General features: G+C 34.9%; 1 protein-coding gene across 1 annotated transcript; it reads right to left on the reverse strand.

The window, feature by feature from the left end:
- Positions 1-16,959: 16,959 nt before the first annotated feature.
- On the reverse strand, positions 16,960-22,275 carry Fitm (acyl-coenzyme A diphosphatase Fitm). Its single transcript, XM_085811495.1, has one exon. It carries the CDS (start codon positions 22,252-22,254, stop codon positions 21,280-21,282), a length of 975 nt encoding a protein of 324 aa, XP_085667621.1. The 5' UTR covers positions 22,255-22,275; the 3' UTR covers positions 16,960-21,279.
- Between the last annotated feature and the right edge of the window lie 1,066 nt (positions 22,276-23,341).

Below are 23,341 nucleotides of genomic sequence, written 5' to 3' on the forward strand. Positions count from 1 at the left end.
GGGGTAGGGTTAATTTTTATCATGTCTAGAAGACATGATAAAAATTAACAAAATTTTTTTTTTTTTTTTTTTTTTACATCTCAGAATTTTTTTTCTGAGCTCTGAAAATTTTTTCCCAGTCGGCAACCAAGTGAAAAATTTCCAATCGGCTTTTACTTTCACTTTCAACTCTTTTCTATAAAAGCATTCCACGTTTTCTGTTCAGAACCGTGCGGGCTGTCCATAGCGCAATGCTTTTTCTCTCTCTACCTCATCTGCATCTAGGATGTTTTTCCTTCTTCAAGAAGTGGAATTTTTTGGGAATACCTTACAATTTCACGAGCTAGCTGTTTCTTATATTTCGAGGAGATTTCAATAAAATTGTTTATAGATGTCACCTATTGCAGATGGGGAAAAAGTCTATACTGGATCGCTGGAGACATCTCATCCAGATAGGTCACGTTATATTTTTTCCCACACCTAAATAAATTGGACATGAGCCATCCTTTTGTTTTCTCATCCAACAAAGATAGACACTACAGACCGTTTTGGGTTTTCACTCTTCGCGAACCAAGACGAGCCGCAGCCACACTTTGCGTTTTCTATGAGCGCAATAATGGATCACGTGAGCAGCCATTTTGTTTCCCATCTCACCCAGATAGGTCATGTTGTATTTTGTTTCATACACCTAGCCAATTTTGGACATGAGCCATCCTTTTGTTTTTTTTCTATCGAACCAAGATGGACTCTGGAGACAATTTTGTTTCTCAACGGAAAAGTAAATTTTCTGAATGGGTGCCGGTGTTCGAATACTTTTGTGACCGACTGTACGGCGGTTTCAGAGCCAAACATTAAAACAGTTTTCGAGTTTTAGTGAATATTTAGTTGTCATGCAATTACCAAAACCGTTAGGTTTGTTAGGTAAACATTTAAATTTTCTTTCTTTGCAGCCAAAGTGAAATGGGCCAAATGTTATGCACACAGTTTTATTCTCTTATTAATTTGGTTGCCATTGACATTAGCGGAATGATTGCTTAGGATATGTTTTGGATGCCAAGTTCTTGCTATTGCAAATCGAGCCCTTCAAATACGCCATGGAAACATTTCATTGCAATGGACATCTAAGTGTAAACAAGCCAACCACTGTACTGTTTCGAAAACTTGTTTTACAATTTGTGTTTGCAGGCTCTCAGTAATGTATTGTTGCGTGCGTACGAGTTCGTTATGAAATGAATGCACAAGTCCGATGAAAAATGAACAAAAATTTATTATTATCACAACAAAAATGCTTACATTTTCTCAAATTATCATGCAGTATTACAATATCTCACAGTAGTTATCTTTTAACTACTCAAATGTCCAATAGAACGTAATTCAAAACAGCTAAAGAACGCTAATCCGCGAATTCGCTACAATCAACAAGAGCAGTTTTCTAAACAACAACAAACTAAGCAACTACTGCGAACTGAGATGTTTTCCTCCTTTTATAAGATTTTAAAATCACGCTCTAGAATTTTCCAGTACTTTCTCGAAATCAAAAAGAGATATTTATTTATTTAATGCACGCGCTCTTGTATTTTCAATTTTCCTGCTTAGCTTTCTTTTAATATTCGTCACGCGCTGCACTGCGCGAGAAATAAAACCATTTAATTTATAATTGAACTAACATTAGCTTTTTAAATACCAAATTCGTAACACTGCCCCCTTCCCAAGGACTGCACGTCCCGGGCAGTACAATCCCTGGACAGGAAGCTAAACTTACAACTGTGGCATACATGCATTAATAAGCATTACATTACAATAATGAACAACATGAACAATAAATGCAATAAATAAAACAAATCAAATGCTATCAAATACAAATCAAATACTAAATGCAAATCAAATACTAAATAGAAATCAACTCAAATATACATTTAAAAACAAAAAGGACCATGGTCTTATACTATTTACAATTATTTACATTACGTACTATGGCCATAGTAATGACCTAACCTGTCGTAATGAACGACTTTAGAGTTCGAAGGTTTTTTAGGTTTAGAGTTCGAAGACTTACGAATCCGAACCACGACGTCATTCAGCCTATTTAGGACTGTGTACGGGCCAACCCAAGGTGACTGTAATTTCGGACAAAGTCCTTTCCGTCGAGTCGGATTCCACAACCACACCTTGTCTCCTTCGTGGAATTGATGTTCAGTAGCTCTTGTGTCGTAGCGGGTCTTAATCTTCTCTGTCGCCAATTTGACTCTCTCTCGTGCAAAGTTGTGCATCACTTCAAACCGGGCCTGGAGATCTTGAATATATTCCTCAGACGATGAAGGAGAATCCGGAGGGCGACCAAACAATAGATCACAAGGCAACGTTGTAACGTTGCAGCTTGCCTCGCCTGTGTTTCCTTGGTCCTTTCCTACCTGCACAGGCATCGCAAGATCGGCACCACTTTTGCACGTCATCCTTTGCATTTTTCCAGTAAAAGCGCTCACGAACTCTCTGTAAGGTCTTCATAATTCCAAAGTGACCTCCTGTTGGGCTGTTATGTAGTTCTTTGAGAACATCAGGAATCCGGGATCTTGGAAGTATCAGTTGCCATCGGAGCGTCTTCCCATCATCCGACTCGAATTTCCGGTATATGACGCCGTTTCGAATGTGAAGTGAATCCCAGAGTGCCCAGTATTGTTTTGTTGTAGGACTACAGATAGAAATGTCCTGCCATGTAGGTTTTCTGTTTGATAACTCTATTAAATCAAGTATGGGTTTAATGTCACGGTCTTCCAGCTGGTCTTTCCTGACTTCATCATCACTCCACGGGTCTCGATCAGCCGATGTTGATGTTGTAATTTGTCTTGCGACCGGAGTCAGCAGCTCGTATTTCGCTTCCACCCTGGAACAATATCGGCAGCTTTCTGGGCAAGGTCTTCTAGACAGAGCATCGGCGTTCCCGTGTGATGATCCCTTTCGATGACGGATAGTGATGTCATATTCTTGGAGTCTCTGTATCCACCTGGCTATTTGACCCTCAAGTTTCTTGAAATTTAAAAGCCAGGCTAATGAGGCATGGTCCGTGCGGAGGAGGAATTTTCTGCCGTATAGATAATGATGGAAATGTTCTACAGCTTTGACTATGGCGAGCAACTCTTTCCTGGTGACACAGTAATTCCTCTCCGGTTTAGACAGGCACTTGCTCCAGTACGCTACTACACGTTCTTGGCCGTCTATTTCTTGGGACAAAACCGCACCGACACTTTCATTGCTCGCGTCCGTGTCGAGAATAAATGGTCTGTCGAGCTGAGGATACGTCAGGATTGGAGCAGATGTTAAAGCTTCCTTTAAGGTGTTAAATGCATCCTCGCATTCTTTTGTCCACAAGAACGTTTGCTTGCTCTCTGTCAGCTTGTGAAGGGGTCTTGCGATGCAAGAAAAGTCCTTCACGAATCTCCTATAGTAGGTGCAAAGCCCTAGGAAGCTTAACCGCTGATATCTTTTCAGGATCCGTGCGTACACCTTCTGCAGAGATGACATGTCCCAGATAAGTCACTTCCTTTCGGAACAATTTGCATTTAGCGGGACTCAGCTTCAGATTGGCTTCTTTCAGTTTCTGAAGCACCTTCCTAAAATTTTCTAAATGTTCTTCAAAACTCTTTCCGACGATGATGATGTCGTCCAGGTATATCAGGCAGGCTTCGTAGGAAAGGCCTTTCAAAACAGTCTCCATAAGACGTTCGAATGTTGCCGGCGCATTACACAGTCCAAACGGCATCACCTTGAATTGCCAAAGCCCTTGTCCCGTAGTAAATGCCGTCTTTTCTCGGTCATCAGGGTGTATTTCTACCTGCCAATACCCACTCTTTAAATCAAGTGTTGAGAACCACTTGCTTCCAGAAAGAGTGTCCAAAATGTCGTCAATTCTAGGAAGAGGGTAACTGTCTTTCTTCGTAACCTCATTCAACCGGCGATAGTCAACGCAAAATCTTGTTGAGCCGTCTTTCTTTCTGACAAGAACGATGGGAGATACCCATGGACTTGCTGAAGGCTCGATAACATCGCTTTCTTCCATATCCTTTAAAAGTGTCCGTACCTCTTCCTGTTTAGCAAACGGTAGGCGTCTTGGATGTTGCTTGATCGGGTGATGATCGCCTGTATCGATTCTATGTTGCGTTAAACTAGTTCGACCCACGTCAGAAGACGAGCGGGAGAAAACAACTTGAAGATCTTTAATGACGCGATCGGCAGCATTCTTCTCTTCATCGTTTAATTGCGCATTCTGCAATAACTCCGATGTAATGCTCTCTGAGGACACGGGTTCTGGGATGTTGCTCTTTCTTTCAACGCTGGTTACTGGAGTACATGCTGCAACCACGTCGCCTTTCTTAATAACTCTCGCCTTCTCAGTTACATTGGCAACTCTCCCAGGAATAACCATTCTCGATAAGTCGACGAGTGTTGAGGCTACTAGTACTCCTTTCGGGGTATTACAGTTATTGGGATATTCTATGATGCCGTAGCGAAAATCTCTGTTTTCGGCTATAGATCCAGGGAGTAAAATTTCTGTTCTTGCCGGTATTGTGATATTGTCTTGTGCTATGATTCTGTGGACAGATTTAACTTCTTCATTATTAATTCCAAATAACGTTATGTCCTCAGACGCAGAATGCAATTCATTATTTTTAAAGTCCAAGGAAAAATTATATTTCCTTAAAAAGTCTAATCCGAGTATGCAAGGATCTGTAACGTCTGCTACATATGCTATGTGATGGTAAGCGGCACTTCCAAACCTGATATTAACGTTCACTTTCCCCGCGATATCGATCTTCTCACCGGACACAGTCTGGAGGGTAACGCAGGGCGGCGTCCAGATAAGTTTGCTTCCCAATTCTTGAGCCAAATCTTTTCGGATGATGGTAACGTTGGCTCCTGTATCTATTGTCATATTGCAGGGAACTCCATTAATATGTCCTATTACAAAAAGTCCATTACTGCCGCCTCTCACTGCAGATATCTGAAGCGCTTTAAACTGGGGCTTTTCATTATCTGGCAAACTCCGCCCCACGAGATGGCCATTAATTAGTTTCCCTGCTGCTTGCTAGGAGCGGTCTTAACATCCGTGCCCTGGGGTGTTCTGAAATTTCGTCGTATGTGTCCTTCAGCACCGCAGTTCCAGCACTTAACGGTCGGTTTCTTATCACCAATATTCCGTCTCAAGGCGTTGAGTTGTCTAGTTAAATCGTCTAGACGAGCAGTGACTTGATTCTCTGCTGCTGGACTTGAGCAGCTCTCACGGGGTGGCGGTCTCGACGAGTGGCTTGCTGGGCTGCCTCGAATTTCATGGCGTACACTAAAGCGCTTTTCAAATCTTTAACATCCGCCATTCGTAGAGCCTTCTGTATTTCGGGATCCCGGATGCCATCGATAAAGTACTGCAGGCACAGGATTTCCCTCGTTTCTCTCGGGCACTCCGTAAAGGCGAGGTGGGACAGCTTTTCAACATCTGTGGCGAGTTCCTGGAGTGATTCGGTGGGCTTCTGTTGACGGGATTTTAATTGAAGCCTGCTGTAGTCTTTTAAACATTTCTCGCCAAAGCGCAGTTCCAATGCGCCGGATAAAGCTTCGAAGTCAAGTCTTTGGTTTTCTGGAAGCGTCTGCAGGATATCCGCTGCGTCTGCTCTCAGAGAAGCGGCGAGATGGCAGGCCTTAGTTTGGGAATCCCATCCATTCGCATCCTAAACGATAGAAAATTGTGTTTTATACACTTGCCAGGGTGTATTCCCATCATATGTAGATATCTTCAGAGATGGACGAGCAGGCATCGGTAAGAATTTAAAACCCTCAGAATTGCTTCTTTCGTTCGCTATGCTCTTCTTTAAAGTGTCAACTTCTTTCGCAACGGCTGAAACCCTATCATCAATTTGTTGCTCGACGGCAGAAACTCGCTCTTCTATATGGTCTTTTACAGAAGAAACTCTTTCTTCTATTTCTTCTTTCACCGAAGAAACTCTTTCTTCAATTTGACCTTTTACGGAAGAAACGTTTTCTTCAATTTGCCCAACTTTATTTTCAACCACATCTATTCTGCCTTCAATAGCATCGAATTTGGTTTCCATTATGCAGGCAATTTCTCTTTTCATTTCGTATTGACTTTCTTCAATCTTTACTTGTACGGCTTTTATTTCGTCTTTAAAAGTTAATTGACCAGCTTGAATGGCCTTTATCTCTTCCTTAACGGATTCTTGTCCCGCTTCAATTCTTTCCTGATTAGATTTCATATCTTCTTTCAACGAGGTAAAGGCTGAGATCAACTGCCTTAATTGCTCTTCCATCGCTCTTGTTATTGGCATTCAAATCCCACTTCTGACACCAAAAATTGTTGCGTGCGTACGAGTTCGTTATGAAATGAATGCACAAGTCCGATGAAAAATGAACAAAAATTTATTATTATCACAACAAAAATGCTTACATTTTCTCAAATTATCATGCAGTATTACAATATCTCACAGTAGTTATCTTTTAACTACTCAAATGTCCAATAGAACGTAATTCAAAACAGCTAAAGAACGCTAATCCGCGAATTCGCTACAATCAACAAGAGCAGTTTTCTAAACAACAACAAACTAAGCAACTACTGCGAAATGAGATGTTTTCCTCCTTTTATAAGATTTTAAAATCACGCGCTAGAATTTTCCAGTACTTTCTCGAAATCAAAAAGAGATATTTATTTATTTAATGCACGCGCTCTTGTATTTTCAATTTCCTGCTTAGCTTTCTTTTAATATTCGTCACGCGCTGCACTGCGCGAGAAATAAAACCATTTAATTTATAATTGAACTAACATTAGCTTTTTAAATACCAAATTCGTAACAGTATCTTTGCTAACATTTCTACATAGAATTTATTCTATTTTGACATATTTATAGATTTTTGAACTAATAAATGTCTTCGCCGCAAAAGTTCTCAGTTTAGTTACCAACTTTCTGTCTTTGTGTAGCAATTATTGCCTTAACGTCTTTATTTGGGAGCATATTTTATTTAGTTTTTTATTATTACCTCATATCTATTTTTCATTTCGTATACATGTAAATATGCTACTTCACAAAAATGTAAATATGTTAGTCAGTTTATAAAAAAAAATTATGCTTGAAAATTCGTTGCTATGTATTTTTATGCCGCGATGTTTTGATAAATTTTGGTTATAGTATTAGACGATCGCGTTTAGAATATACATGATTTGCTGAAAGAAAGAAATCAACTATAACTTAAGGCACATTTTTCTTTTTGTCACTTTTCTTTCCTGTATACCTTTTACTTTGAACATCCCTATAATCCCTACATATATCACACTCTACCTGGAAATCTATTACGGAACAGATAAGAGCAAAGAAACATTTATTTCCTCTCAACATTAGTGTAAAACTAAAGTACCAAAGTATAATACTTTGGTCAATTTACTGACTTGAGAAAATGTCAGCATAATCGACCTTGCCTATAACGATCTCACCTTAGTTGAGCAGTCTCGCGACATATTTATATAAATATTAAAAAAGGATGCTTCAATGTCATAAATGCTACCTTCGAACCATATATACCAAAATCAGTCCAAAACTTTGACGAATAATTTCATATACTGGTCATGATTTTAATATAATTACATCACTTTACCATCATGATTATAACGGAAATCCTACGATAATCGTAATCCTGCTTTATTTCGCCTACTCACCACAAAAAACTTGAAAATATTTTCCGCTTAGCGGTTTTCTGGCATGGAGATAGGAAAGCCGGTTTCCACAACCTTCGTATTCGTCCTCGAATCTTAGGATTCTAGCTTCGGTGCTCGACAAGTGTTTAGTCTGTCTGTGCCACACAGGCAATTCTGGTGTTTGGTTTGATTTAGTTGATTATAACGAAGCACACTTGCGCTATCTGCCTAGGATGAAGGATGCCTTCGTGGAGAACATTCTAAGGGAATCTGGCTAATATACACGTTACACATAGGAAAAACTCCGAAACCTCCCACGCAGTCAACCTATTCGCCTAGAATCGAAACCAGTTTGAAACTACCAGTGCTCAGCGATTTTACCCCTCCGCCACTGTTGGGCGACAACTGCTGTCGAGCCGAAATTCTTCTAGAGAGCGTGATCTTAGGTCTTGGGAATGTGGGAGAAAGTTGTAGAGTGCGTTGATAAAAATCAACGCGAAAAAGTTGCAACTACTCGTGCATCCTTGACACGGAGGAAGAAACAAACCTCCTTCCACAGTTTTTTTAAACGATCTGCGGGTGAAAATGAGCAGAGCATGACGAAAAAAGCGAAGACCAGAGACAAAAATTAAGCGCTTCCGTAGGTACTTCACTTTTTCTTTTCATTATGTTTTTATAGAATATGTATTTGTTATTTATAAATAATTGTTTCTTCTTGTTTTTGAATAAGAAAATACATATTTCTTATTCTTGTTTTTGAATAAGAAAATACATTTTCCTTATTCGAAAACACTTAACAAAAACAACTGAGGTCGTGATTTGAGAGCTGGCACAGATTAATGGCATTTCGAATTATTTCAATGGGGAAAATTGCTATGAGATACGAGCAAGGTTACGAAACGAATTAAACTCGTATGTCGAGGTACCACTGTACGTAATTATATAATAGTTAGCAAGCAGATAGTAATAAATAATTTTAAAGTCTGATGCTATCAATATATAAATTATGTTTACTAGTATAATTAATTTAGAATTATGCGCCTACATATAATAAGATGATGTATGTTACTACAGATACGTATTAATATATACATATATAAGTCTGTGCATATATATGAAATCATAATTCGATTTAAACCAGTTAACAGTTAGAATTACTGAACAACCATGAAAGATTCCTCAAGAATGAAATATGGTGTAACAATGAACACTTAGTTTAGAAATTAGATTCTATTGTATATTGTTGTAAAAGCCATTGTAAGAGTGAAAATTCTTCTTTCTGCCTTAATGCGATTTTTTGCGTTTAATGCGTTGTTTGGAGATTTTATGATCCAGAATTATATTGATGTGATATATTAATACTGCATTTGTAGGTAAACGTTTTTGAGAAACGAGTCAAAGCGATTGATTTTTTGTGAAAATTTGGATTTATCCTTATTTTATTGACGTGCACCAGCACTGAATTGAGAATGGCTTGTGCTATGCTTCGATGGATGAAAAAGCGTTTGTAAGTAATGAATATTATGAAAGTTTCAGCATATTTAAATGAGTAGTATTAAAAGTATATATTTACTAATATCATATATTAATACTTTATGGTAAATTTTTCATTATAAATCTCATCATAGTTTCATTTCTCATTCTATTGCATTTCTATAGCGGAACCTAAATTTTTTGGTTTACATATTGTAGATTGCATCAGTTTTGCCGCGCAATTTATTCCTCGGTATGTTACTTGTAGTGTTATTAGAAATTCCATTATTTCTGTCTTTTTTCTGCAATTGGTAGAATTTGATTAGGAAATTTATGTTTTTCTTTCAAGATGTATATGAAATTGGTTATATCAAGTGTTAAATAAACGTTGTTATTCGGGCAATAGCGTTAGCTTTATCCAGATTGATAAATGCATTTCTTATTTCTTAAATTCTCAAGACATAAAGACACACTCGGGATAGGACAGGACAGGACAGGAACAAGTACAGGGGGCACCACGCCATCGCCATTGACAAAAATGGTATAGCCCCCATGCACTAGCTCTCTGGACACAGGGGACCTGATTACAGTAAACATAGGACATAGCACTAACAACGTTTAGGACATAGCGCAACATACTGTTACAACATACTTCAACACATAGGACATAGCATTATCATACTATTACAGATTATTTACAATGCAAGAAGTTATGTTCATAGGACATACCATTATCATACTATTACAGATTATTTACAATGCAAGAAGTTATGTTCATTATTTACAATGCAAGAAGTTATGTTCATACGACATAGCATTATCATACTATTACACACTCGGATAGTAGATTCACTCACTTTTATATATATATACATTTAGGGCGTGTTCAAAACAACCATTGACGGGTAGTCTTGGCGTAATTCGGATTCATACCAAGATTATCCATTTCTCAAGGCAATAATTTTTGTTATTTTTGCTAAACCGTTTACGAAAATATAATTTTCCGAATGCTGAACTCTTATGCATGAAAAGGCAGATTTTAAGATATTTGTTTTGCAATTTGATGCAAAATTCGTATTTTTAAAACACTGATGTATATGTTCTTATTTTAAAACTCTGACAGTATATAACATTATATAACATTATTGTGTTATCACCATTTATAGATGTCGCTTGCTGTACAGCCTGCTGAATACATTTTACTTTCTAGCTATCTACAATTACATCATGTTGTTTCGGTATGAACAGGATGGAAGTATTCATTACTAAGATACATTTAAAGATAATTAATTAAATTTTTCTGATTTTGATATCTATAATTTATAGACAGGATTACTGATAAAAAATTTAAGAAAATAGTAAATGAAGAAGTAAATAGAAAAATTTCGTTCAGGTATTGTGAGATACCAATATAAACTTCATACATTTTACTAGGGGGCTGTTGCCAAAGCAAAATCTTTACTATATATGTTAACCAGTTCTATGTATACAGTGTGTTGCTCAAAGTAAACTTCCTGCATTGTGAAGAGTACTTAATGCGTTCTTGCGAAGCTTGTTTTCTCGTACAAGCTCTGCCTCTTCGAACCGAAATTGTTCGTAATCTGCAGCGTCTTGAGTTGTTTATGCAGGTTCTTGAGCTGTTCTGGTATTTCCTGTCGAATCTTACGGTGACGCGGAGAGTCTTGTATCCTTCGTTTACTTGCAACGTATCTTCATCGCTTCTCTTCATCGCGCATATTCTGTTGACGTTCCACTTATCTAATGGGCCTCCGTTTCGCTTCGGCTTTCTCTTTCCGGAGCACGCAGTGTTTCTTGGTTTTCTGAATGTCTTTTGTGTGTTCTACTAGTTTCTGATACAGTTTTAGCACGCGAAGTTTCTTGAGTTGCTGCTTGTCTGCTGGAACTCCTATTCGTTTCTTCTTCACTTTCTTGAATGTGTAAGCTTTCTTGTCACTATGCTTGCCTGCTGAGTTTCTAGTTGTATCTTCATTCATTTTTGAAGCTCGCAAGTTTTCTTGTACTTGCCTGCTGAGTTTTCCTTTCTGTGCATGCGCCGCGTTGACACATGCACATAGGCGTTTACGCGTGCATGTAAGACCTTTTACGACTGCGCATATGCTTGTGCGCAAGCGCAGAATACGTTTTCGTGTGCGCATTTTATGTATAACGGATAGTATAAGCTAAAATGATCTATTTCAGTTAATGTTGATGATTGCGTTGTTCCTTAATCTTCGAATTGTATCCGGTTTATTATTTTTTGCAGACTGTAAGAGCAATATTATAAAAGTAAACTTGAACTTTCGATTATGTCAAATAGAATTTCCGATTCTGGAGCTCCCAAAGGATCGTACAAAACGAAAGTATATTTTGATGTCCATCAAACAAAACGTGGAATTGCTGGAAAAAATGGATAAAGACATGAAGAATGTGACAGAGAGGTTAGTGAAAACGAAAAAATTTCGATTGACAAGTTAGTTGGTATTCTCGGCACAGCAATTAACGGAACTTGAACAGCGGAACTTTGAAACTGAACAAGAAATTATGTTTGTTTATAAAATTAAAGAGAAAGTATTATCACATAAAATGAAGCAACTTAAACAACTTACATTGAAAAAAATGTTTAATAAAGTAAACAAATAAATATTAAGCTTTTTTTTTTTTTTTTTTTTTTTTTTTTGTAAATTTTGATACCATTTAGATCATAATTATTCTTTATTTCATAAATTACGGTTTCATATTTTTAATTTTAGAATTTCTGCATGCCATCATGTGAGATTTAAACTGATGATCTATAATTCGGAATCGCCAAAGTCCCGACGAGTCCGGATTAACAACTTTTGACTGTATAATAATATATGCTTATATAGAAATAAAATGTTTATAGTAATTCATATGACATACTTTGCATATAACATTCTACTCTACCATAATCTGCCAATATTTAATTTTTGCAATTTCATTTGAAAATGTGAATTCTTGGTTTACATTACTACAGCAGTACTTAAAGCAGTGAATAAGGCTTAATTTCACATAGTTTATGATGTCTGATCACAGTTACAAATCCTCCTACCCCCCCCCGAAAAAAAACAAAAGGAAGAGGTATTATTCTGATAATACAACAAACAGATGATTGATTAACCTCCAAGCAGCTTAGCCGTATATGTACATTAAAAAATATTTGTTATAACTTCTAAATACTTAGATATGCATTTGAATGAATGTCCAGACAATTAACTTAATACATATATTGGGGGAAAAAAGAAAACAAAGCACAAAAAAGGAAGGCTATAATGGAATTATACTCATGGAATTACCATTTTTGAGGTCTTCTGGGTAAGTTTAGGATTTGGGGGATAAAAACCCTTGAAAACTTGGAGGGTTAACTGGCAAATTAAAAACTCAGTTTTCTTTCTAGGAAAGGATGCCTTGCTTTGGTGCAGGAAATTTTAGGAAATATGAATTTAAAACAATATGTAATTATTGAATAGAAGCTAGCATGCAAATAAGTGTAGGTGATATAAAACAGAGCTAAGATTAAGTAATATAACTCTTGACTCTCTGTTCAACAATTTTTCGGAACTACTCTGATATGTGACCTCAAGGTGCCAAATTTCTCGCCAAATATTTTTGGCAAGAAACTCCACACTGCCATATTGCTATCTAAATTTTTTGTCTATATTTCGAACTTTAAACCTAAAATGTCTCCAAAAACACGGTTTTCGCGAATGCAAAAACCACATTTTGAACACACAATTTAAGCCAAAAATCCAAAACAAAAACAAAAAATTTAGATAGCAAAACCGTGAAGTTTCTAACCAAAATTATTTGACAAGAGTCCATGTACACAGCGATATGTTTTAACTTAAAAAAACATCTATGAATGGCGCCATCTAGGCAACGAACAAATTTACGAACTATGCACACCTCGCTTTAATAAATTAACATAACAACAATAAATTTCAAAGAATACCATGTACACAGTGTTCTGTTTCAACTTAAAAAAACATCTACGAATTGCACAATTTAGACGGTACGTACTAATCAACAAAATAACTAAAATAAATTTCAAACAATTAAAAAAAACAATAACGACAGAAATTCATACTAAAAAAACAATGAACATAACATTCTACAAAATAAGAACAAGAATAAAATAAAATGCACTTACCATTAATGCTTTTTCGAACAGCAGAAATACCAATTTCATACCGCCTTTAACATGCCGCCACGTAATCATTATCATATTTATATGACAGCCTGGCACACTATCCAGAAAATTCATACTATGGTTCACAAATAAATAAAACAACAAATAATCACAAATCCCTACTTCTATAACACACAGCCACTGAAATTAATCTCCCATACCTTCTTTCCACACCTCCAAATACCCATTGCCCCTCAACAGGATGGCCACGACGATATTTCCTTATGTCGAACTTCAATTCAACAACTTTCACCATTTCTTCCCCCCTAGCTTCTAAGACACAAAGCATGGCGGGAACCACCGAACTCCAGCGAAAGATTTTTCAACGTCAACAGGGTTGCCATACAACACGCAATCGCACCAAAAACCAGCGCAGAACATATATCGCCACATCTGGTGAAATTAGGGCGTATATCGAGTTGTACCAATTTTTCTATTGAAAACTATATTTCATGTGTTTTAGCAGCATATTTCATGAAAATAAAGAAGCAAAGAAACCATTTCTTGAAATGTCACAACAAAAACAAAATAACACTGATTAATATTTCTTGAATACACTGAGAATAATTAATTTTGATTCATTTTGTAAATAGCTACATATATCTCTAATAATATGAGTTTAAATAAATAAACTCATGAGTTTTTACATGCAAATAAGTGAAAATTTCCATAGCATAATAATTACAGCATTCTGATCCAAAATGGTTTGAATAAAGAGCACGGCATTGATGCCTATGGTAGAGTTGTTGTTACTCAACATCATACCTTACTCAAAAACACAACTAAAAGAAATCATTGTCAAAACAAAATTAAAGAGGACAGAAAAAGAAAAAGATGATAGTTAATAGCTGAATAACTGGAGCTACATTTCTTAAATACAGATGATTTCATGGAAAGAAGCATAAAATTTGCAACAAAATTTGACAACGGCACACAACGAAATTTGGGAAAATCTCTCAGCTAAAACTAAAGAATTGAAAAAATATATTTTCCCTCTCCAATTTCCTCAGCACAGAAATTTTACAATTATGCCAAAGAAAACTCAAACAATCAGGATATTTCACTGAAAAGGAAACACTCTCATTCAACAATGATTAGTAGTAATGGCAAAGATCCATTTTGTAATAATTTTAATCAATTATTGTTTTATTAAACATCTTTCTGTTAGTTATAAAATGAATCTTATTTTTGGAATCTTAATTTTTGTATTTATATTTATTTATATAACATAATTTGCTTATCATGCCATGCATAGGAACTTAATGGTTATGCAATCTGAGCATCTGCAGCGTTTCTTAAGAAAACTAATACAGTCAAAAGTCGTTAATCCGGACTCGTCGGAACTTCGGCGATTCCGGATTATCGATTTTTCCGGATTATAGATCATCAGTTTAAATCTCGTAGGATGGCATGCAGAAATTCTAAAATTAAAAATATGAAACCGTAATTTATGAAATAAAGAACAATTATGATCTAAAGGGTATCAAAATTTACAAAAAGAAAAAGCTTAATATTTATTTGTTTACTTAAATAAACATTTCTTTCAATGTAAGTTGTTTATGTTGCTTCGTTTTATGTGATAATACTTTCTCTTTAATTCTATTAAACAGACATAATTTCTTGTTCAGTTACAAAGTTCCGCTGTTCAAGTCCTATAATCGCTGTGTCAAGAACACCAACTAATTTGTCAATCGAAATTTTTTCGTTTTCAATAACCTCTGTTACTTTTCTTCGCTATCGGAAGCGAATTATAATGACGAGGAACTTGTTTTAAATCATATCAAAGACGGAGCATATCGAAATGAAATACTACATTTGGTAAGGAATTATAAGCCAAATAAAATAAAAACATCCGATCTTCAATTATAAGCCAAATAAAATAAAAACATCTGCCCTGAAGATAAGGATAGTGCTGACAGATAACTTCCAATTCATTACGCACCCGCCGCGCGGCGTTCCTCCCGCCGAGCAGCGTGAAATTGATAAACAGATTTCGGATTTCAAAACATACTTTCGCTTTAGATCCTTTACATATTAACAAATATATATCGGAAATTCTATTTGATATAATCGAAAGTTTAAGCTTACTTTTATAAAATTGCTCTTACAGTCTGCAAAAAATAATAAGCCGGATCCAATTCGAAAATTAAGGAACAACGCAATCATCAATATTAACTGAAATAGATAATTAGATAATTTTAGCTTATACGTCCATTATACATAAAACGCGCACGCAAAAACGTATTCTGCACTTGCGCACACTCATATGCGCAGTAGTAAAAGGTCTTACGCACGCGCATAAGCGCCTATGCGCATGTGTCAACGCGGCGCATGCGCAGAAAGTTTTTAGTTTTGAGGTCCAGATTATAGATCATTCCGAATTATGGGTGTCCGAATTAACGACTTTTGACTGTAGATTTCCCGACTTGTAATATTTAGTCGAAACTACATAAATATTTGTTAATTATAATAAATTATAACAATAAAAGTGTTCTTATTAAATTAAAACCTATTATTTCTGAGTTCATCAAAAATAATGAATCACAATCAAACAGAAATAATAAAATATTAGATAATTTCATTACATTAACCTTCTGAATGCCAAAAGTTTTTGGAATAACTTATGAAGTGCTGTTTTCACATAAAATCTCTTTCCTAAATTTATAATATTCTTATAAATTCACTTTAGTTTATTAATTGCTTTGTAAGCTACAAATTATTTAAGTATTTTCTAAAACGTTAAAGAAAATAAAACACTTTAGAACAAAGCACGACTGAAATGGCAATGAAATGTAAATAAAAATAAATAATAATAAAAATGTTCAAGACACTCAGAAGGTTAAAAACAAGATAAACTTGTATGTGCCCTCTCTTCCTTCGAAATCATCACATTTTGTTTCTGGACAAGTGCATATATATTGTATAGGTACATTTAAAAATTTTAAATTAATCTGTTTCTTAAACAACATGGGCATGTTAACACATTACATGAAGAATTATTTATAAAAACAATAAACAAATAAAACTAAAAAATATAAAATAAGTATTATAATAAATTTAGTTAGAGGAATAGCAAGTTATACGTAGCAACAAAATTAGACTCTCTATTTGGCTAATCTTCAGATGTAAAATAACTTATATTGAATATAAACATTTTATATTGAATTATCAAATAATAATTCAATATAAAATTTTGGAAACAGATTTGAGTTTATATTTCTGATTCAGCAAGGGCGTAGCTAGAGGGGGGCAAGGGGGGCATCTGTCCCCGGGCGCAGAATCCAAGGGGCGCCAAACTGATGTTACGACATTTTAGAATTAAATGTTTTCCATCCTTGGCAAGCAATAGGGGCGCGAAATCTTCAGTTGTTCCTGGGCGCTGAAAACCCTAGCTACGACTCTGTGATTCAGCTGATTATGAGAATACTTAACGGGTGGGGGGAGGGGAATAAGGAAAAAAAATTATGTTACATATATTTAGGCAATAATGATAAACAAGTATCATCTAATGCATTTAAACTGATAATTATGATTCGAATGATAATAAAAGAAATACTTTTGGAGCTGAGGTGTGGAACTAAATCTTGAAATTCACAATCACTCCAGAATATATCTAAATAAGATGAACATTTAATTTTCTTGAAGTAAGCGACAGGTGTAAATACAATCACATACAAATGTAACTACATTTCCATCTGTACCGATGAGTTTTTACATGCAAATAAGTGAAAATTTCCATAGCATAATAATGAAAACAATTAAGTAAGAAAAAATACATTTTATATAATTTTAAAGAGCAGCTTACAGTCAGTAAAAAAGATTATTTTACTAAGCAGAAATTTTAATACACTGTTTTAAATATCATTACAGTAGTACTTTTTATCAGTAACAACACTAATCACTGAATGATCATTACAATTTGCTTAATATTTCATATGAATGTGAACAGTAAAAATTTTAATACTTTATAGAACATATGATACTCTTCTGTTATCGGGACGGACCAGATTCAGAAATGTTTGTATGCATGGATGTGTTAATGTATTGCATGTGTATATATATGTATGCACGTATGCATATGTATACACATGCATATACTCACATGCACACAGACATTTTTTAATCTGATCATGATAACAGAAGAGTACCAAATATGTAAAGGAAGAAAATGTTTTGGAAAGAATTCATTTACATTAAATAATTTTTTTTTATATTTTACTTGCATTAAAAGACACAACATACTTCAAAATTCAAATGTGCAATAATAATTTGATAATTAGCCAGATAAATATTATTTCATACTACATATGAATTTCTATAAATTTATTTTCATCTGAAATTTAGCCATTTACAAAGTGTTTAATGCACTGTAGCAAGTCTACAGAAATTACAAAGAATTACATAAATGATTCAAATGAAAACCTTAAGAATGCAATAAAATTTGAAAACACTGCATGACTGATTTGTAATTTGCAAGGAGTTATTTTTGGTAACAGTGGCAATATGATTGCACATTACTGAAAAACGAAGCAAAATCAGGCCAAAGATGCACCATGTTACAGCTTAAGTAGTGAAGGTATTGTAAGTAGTGAAGGTAATTGAAATTCATCATAAGATAAAAGTGCAGTATGATTATTTATATGTGTCCTAATAGCAAGTGTATGAGTGGTGTATGAAATTTAGAAATGATGTCATTCCTGTAGAGAAGCCCACCCCATCAATAAAAATCATGCTTCCTCTCTTCTGGGAGCAAAGAGGATAGACAATTTTGATACCTTATACAGATAATGGCATAAATGTGACCAGCAGTTTTTAAGCAGATCTGCTTCAAAATTCACCTTGCAATCGAGAGCAAACGACAGACTTTAGGTGCATTGTTGTTGGACACCAATGCTCAACTGCAAATTGCCTGTTTAATGATTGCAACAATCCAGGAGGTGAAATCTGAATGTATCACATATATGCCTTATCACTAGACACCATTCCCAGTGAGTTTTATGTATTCTAACAGCTGAAACATGCAATTTCAAATTGATGAATACTGCAGTGCACGGGAATAGAAGGCAAACAGTTCCAGTGATTATGCCTTATTCACTAGACATCATTCCCAGTGAGTTTTATGTATTCTAACAGCTGAAACATACAATTTCAAATTGATGAATACTGCAGTGCACGGGAATAGAAGGCAAACAGTTCCAGTGATGAAAACTACAGTGCACAAGTGGCCAATCAAAACCAATAAAATTCTCGCAAAGTACCCATACACTTCCACAGTAATGAAATACATGCCTTGGACATCACAAGGACTACATCACAATATGATGTATGTACAATTTTTTTGCATTTTGTCATTTTCCCACAATAAGTAATCAAAATTGTGTAAATTTTCATGCAATTCTTATTTCATTATTTATTGTATTGATTATGCACCAATATGCCACTTTATAATGAAAAATAACAAAATACATAAACTTCAGTATTACATCTAACAGTCCTAAGTTAGTTACTTTGTTGAGTTAATTAATTTAAAACTTAATGTCAGTAAAAATAATGAACTTGGTAAGTCTCTCAATTATTTAATAAAATATTTAAGATTACAGTACTAAAACAGTTTTCATGGAATTTTAATTAATTATATAGCATTGAATACTTAGAAATTCTTCAAAACCATTTAAATAAATTATTATTCAAAAAAAGTAGCCAAGATTTAAAACTGAAAAGAAAGCTTCATAGAAACATGCTAATTTTTTTTTTTTTTTTTTTTTTTTTTTTTTTTTCTAAAGCAAGAAACTTGTGAAGCAAATTTTACAGATTCTACATATAAGAAACTAGATACATATAAATGGATTTATGTGAAATATTACAAATGTAGTATAAGATTACAGAAATTTAAACTTTTCTGAGCTAGATAACAATGCTTCAAAAAGAAGTCGCATGCACAGCAAAAATTCTATCTAAATGTCACCATTGTTATGTCAGACTTTATCAATAATAACTGATATGCTGTGAAGTTGGTTAAGAAACTTTAATAAAAAGTTTCTTTAAAAACTTCAGAGCATATCAATCTGTGTAAGTGTACCTGAGAATAAATTTTGTACTTACATAAAGAATAACAGAAATATTTAGCTGCCAAATTAAGTACAAGAAACCAAACAGCTACAATTTCGAAGGCCTTGAGTGATAATGCTTTTTAATAATACTTGTTAATTGTTAGAAAGTAATATACATACATAATACTTACAGCTTTAGTTTGCCCTTTTCATTTATTTTCCAACCTTAAGGATAAATTTTGAGAATGATTTCTAAATCAGAAATAAAATAACAGAGCAAAATATTTTAAAGAACAACGATATAATGTTATACAAGGTAATATATACAATGTATTAATGAAATTCATAATTAGCACTTATAGTTTGGAATACAAATCATAAATTGGTTTCTTTAGAAGCATAATTCAAATGTAAGAAGTGACATTAAATATTCCTCTTAGTAACAATAATAACAAAATATTCTGCTCTAAACACAGTCATTAATTGTCATGAAATACACCACTTCCACTGTCCATATGTCTTATCTTGTGTTCATCCTTTCATGGTAAAATTTTTAATGAATAAATACCTCCATATGGAAGATATTTCAGATGATATTAATCCATATTCATGAGTTCAGTTCCACATAATTAAACAAATCTTCATTAGAAAAAGTTTAAAAAATATACTACTAGAACTCTTAAATGTCAAAACTTATCTACATTTTAATGTGCAAAAGGAGTAGTAATTTACTTTTTTTGAATAATACAAAATAAACCCTTAATATAAGTTAACTATTTCCCAAATAAATAAATCTAAACCTAACAGTTATTTAAATCTAAGCATTTTTCATTCAAATAATTAAAAATCTTACTATAAAACAAACTCTTATTAAATTAATAAGTGGTGACTAAAAAACAAATCATATTTAAATGTATGTAACACTTCATTTCCAAAATTTAACTCTCCAATTAACCCACATTCATACATTTTATAAAACTCAATGCTGAAACAAAACATGTGTATATGCAAAAGTAATTTTGGTACTTACGTATTAACACAACCAGGCCAGAATTCGCATAAATCGCCAAATTTGGCGACCCTACGTGTTACTATTATACTACTATTATACCGAATGAACGTACTTGTAAAAATTCTCATAAAATGAAACTGTATTTTGGATAACAAATCTTCTGGAAATGTAACGTCGAAGAGTGCAATCAACATTTGGGTGTGAGAACCGGAAATTGGTTTGAAGGTAGCCGAATTTCATTTGTGACAGCGGTGCGCTTCATTTATTGTTGGTGTAAAGAGTTAACCTCAATTAAATTTTCTGCAGAAGAGATGGGAATAGCTGACAAAACTGTTATAGATTGGAATAATTACATGCGGGAGATACGTGCCCTTGAAATGGATGAAAAAGAAAGAAAGCAAATAGGCGGCGAAGGACTTATTGTGGAAATAGACGAAAGTTTATTTGTAAAAATGGCGTTAATCGTCTGTTAATGGCGAAGACGGTTTTCAATCAGTGCTAAAAGCAATAGCCAAAAGATTTCCGCTGAAAAAATAATTCTGCAACTTATTCAAATTCAAAACTGGAAGGGTTTAATTGCTATTTTATATTTTAAAACAAAATAATATAAAAAACTGTATTAAAAATTATCTGTAATTAATAAATGTACATTTTCTTTCTATTCATACTTTTTAACTCAAACTTACAAATCGCGCCAACCTGGTTGCGATAATACGCAAGTACCGTAATTTTAATAGTGTCTAGATAAAAATGCTAGCAAACAGTATTTTTCAGTTTATATATAGATATATAAAACATTAAGGAGAATTCTTAATAAATAATTTATTAATTTGTATTTAATAAGTCATGGACTAAAATCACGTTAAAGCTAGCGACCATGAGGACATGTTTTCTTTACAGGTTGATCAAAATATTTAAAGCAGCCTTGCCCAGGTAAGCCAGGTGAAGATGGAAAGTTATACCACCATTTATATGTTACATACCACATTAATATGGCAATTATACCACCCACAACCTTTTGTACCATTGAGTGAAAATATACTATTGTACTTATCAGCAGTACATCCCACATAATAGAAAATAAAGTCAGGTTTATGAAAGCAGTTCTAACATAAGGAGTCAGTTTCTCGTAATTTTCTTGCAAATGCTTCAGTTCTTCCTGAGATAATGCTTTTAAAGGACTGTCGTCTTCATACTCCTCATTTCTGATTAAATCACCAATTCTCTCCCAACCACGGATGGATTTTGCTTCCTCAGCAATAAATAAACTACAATAGATTAGTAAAAAAGCATGACCAGATATGTCAAAACCTTTCCAAACAGAGCCACCTCGCAAGCAACTCACTTTCGTAACATACTTTTCTGTCAGGCAACCAGCAGTATAGGATTCGATAAGTACGAAAGATTTCGTCCAACAGAACCACATTGCCGTTCCAACCAAAAGTCTATAAAAATGCCTTTTCATTCTTTCCATATTACCACAACAATATACCCATGAGGTAAGTCCTAAAAAAACACCCACAGATATCAAAGTCCAGCCCCAACCCCATTTTACAAAGTAATAATTAAATACATTGCTTTTTCGAGAAAAGTAAGTTTTCGGCACAGGAGTGAAATCACATACTAAAGAGCCCACCACTAATGCAGCGAGGTATACAGCGATCTTTATTTCGGGCTCGAATAGAACAATTTTTCTGCATATGTGCATGATAATCATCAAAAAGACATGCTGAACAGTCATCGGATCCGGCAGTGGCTTTCTACCTACAGTAGCAGATCTTCTGGATTGAAAATTTTGCCATTTCAACTCCCTACTAGTCGACTGCAATTTGTGGACGGCCATTCTTGTTTTGGTTTTCCCTAAATCATGGAAGAGTTGAAATGTGTTTCACCTGGTTTTGCATTTCACAAATAGCAACGCAAAGAAGAAAAAAATTAATGTTTGGGCATGAATTAAGCAAAAAAAGTGAATTTAGGAGATCATTTAAGTTTTTAATAAAATAGAAACAAATTAAAGATGCAAAAGGAGAGTTAGAATTCGTATTCAAACGTTGTTTTTCTACTAGTGTTAAAGCTAAAAATTTGTCCCCTCGCCGGCGTGTGTATCGGCAGTGGCTAATCGCACCGACACTACACTGGAGCTGAGAAGGCAGAACTTTTAGCGCAGCATCTGGAATCTCAGTTCTGTATGAACAACATTTCAGACAACAACACAGATCAGCTTATTGCTGACTTTCATCACAATTACACAACAAGCCCATACACCGACAACATAATCTTAGTCATGCCGTCGGAGGTCTGCAGTTACATCAAAATGCTGAGAAGGAAAAAGATCCCTGGGTTGGATGGTATTTTCGATCAGATGATCAAGAATTTTCCACCAAAGACAATATGTTATTTCACCAAGCTGGCTAACTGCATCTTACAGTGGCAACACTTTCCGGCATGTTGGAAAACTGCTCAAATTACGTCAATACCGAAACCTCACAAACCAGCCACTGCACCTGAGTCCTATCGTCCCATCAGCCTCCTGAGCTCTGTCAGTAAACTAATGGAGGCAATAATACTGTGCACATTGAATAAATATCTGGAGGAGCATAAGGTCATCATTCCATACCAATTCGGTTTTGGTCAGAAGCACTCAACCACCCACCAGCTTTATAGAGTTGTGGAGATGATCAGTGATGGCTTACAAAGAAGCAGAGTGACTGGAGGTCTGTTTCTAGACATTGCTAAGGCCTTCGACCGTGTGTGGCTAGATGCCCTCACATGCAAGTTACACAACCTGGGGTTACCAGGCTACATCACTGACACGATCAAATCCTACCTAACAGATACACATTTTGTTGTTCACGTTTCTGGGACATTATCCACCAGCCGCCCTATAAGGGCTGGCGTACCACAAGGGTCCCTTTTGGGCCAAACTCTAT

Source organism: Stegodyphus dumicola, chromosome 2 (genome assembly GCF_044657685.1).
Source record: "Stegodyphus dumicola isolate Sdum_Otavi_A_Nest chromosome 2, ASM4465768v1".
NCBI lineage: Eukaryota > Metazoa > Arthropoda > Arachnida > Araneae > Eresidae > Stegodyphus > Stegodyphus dumicola.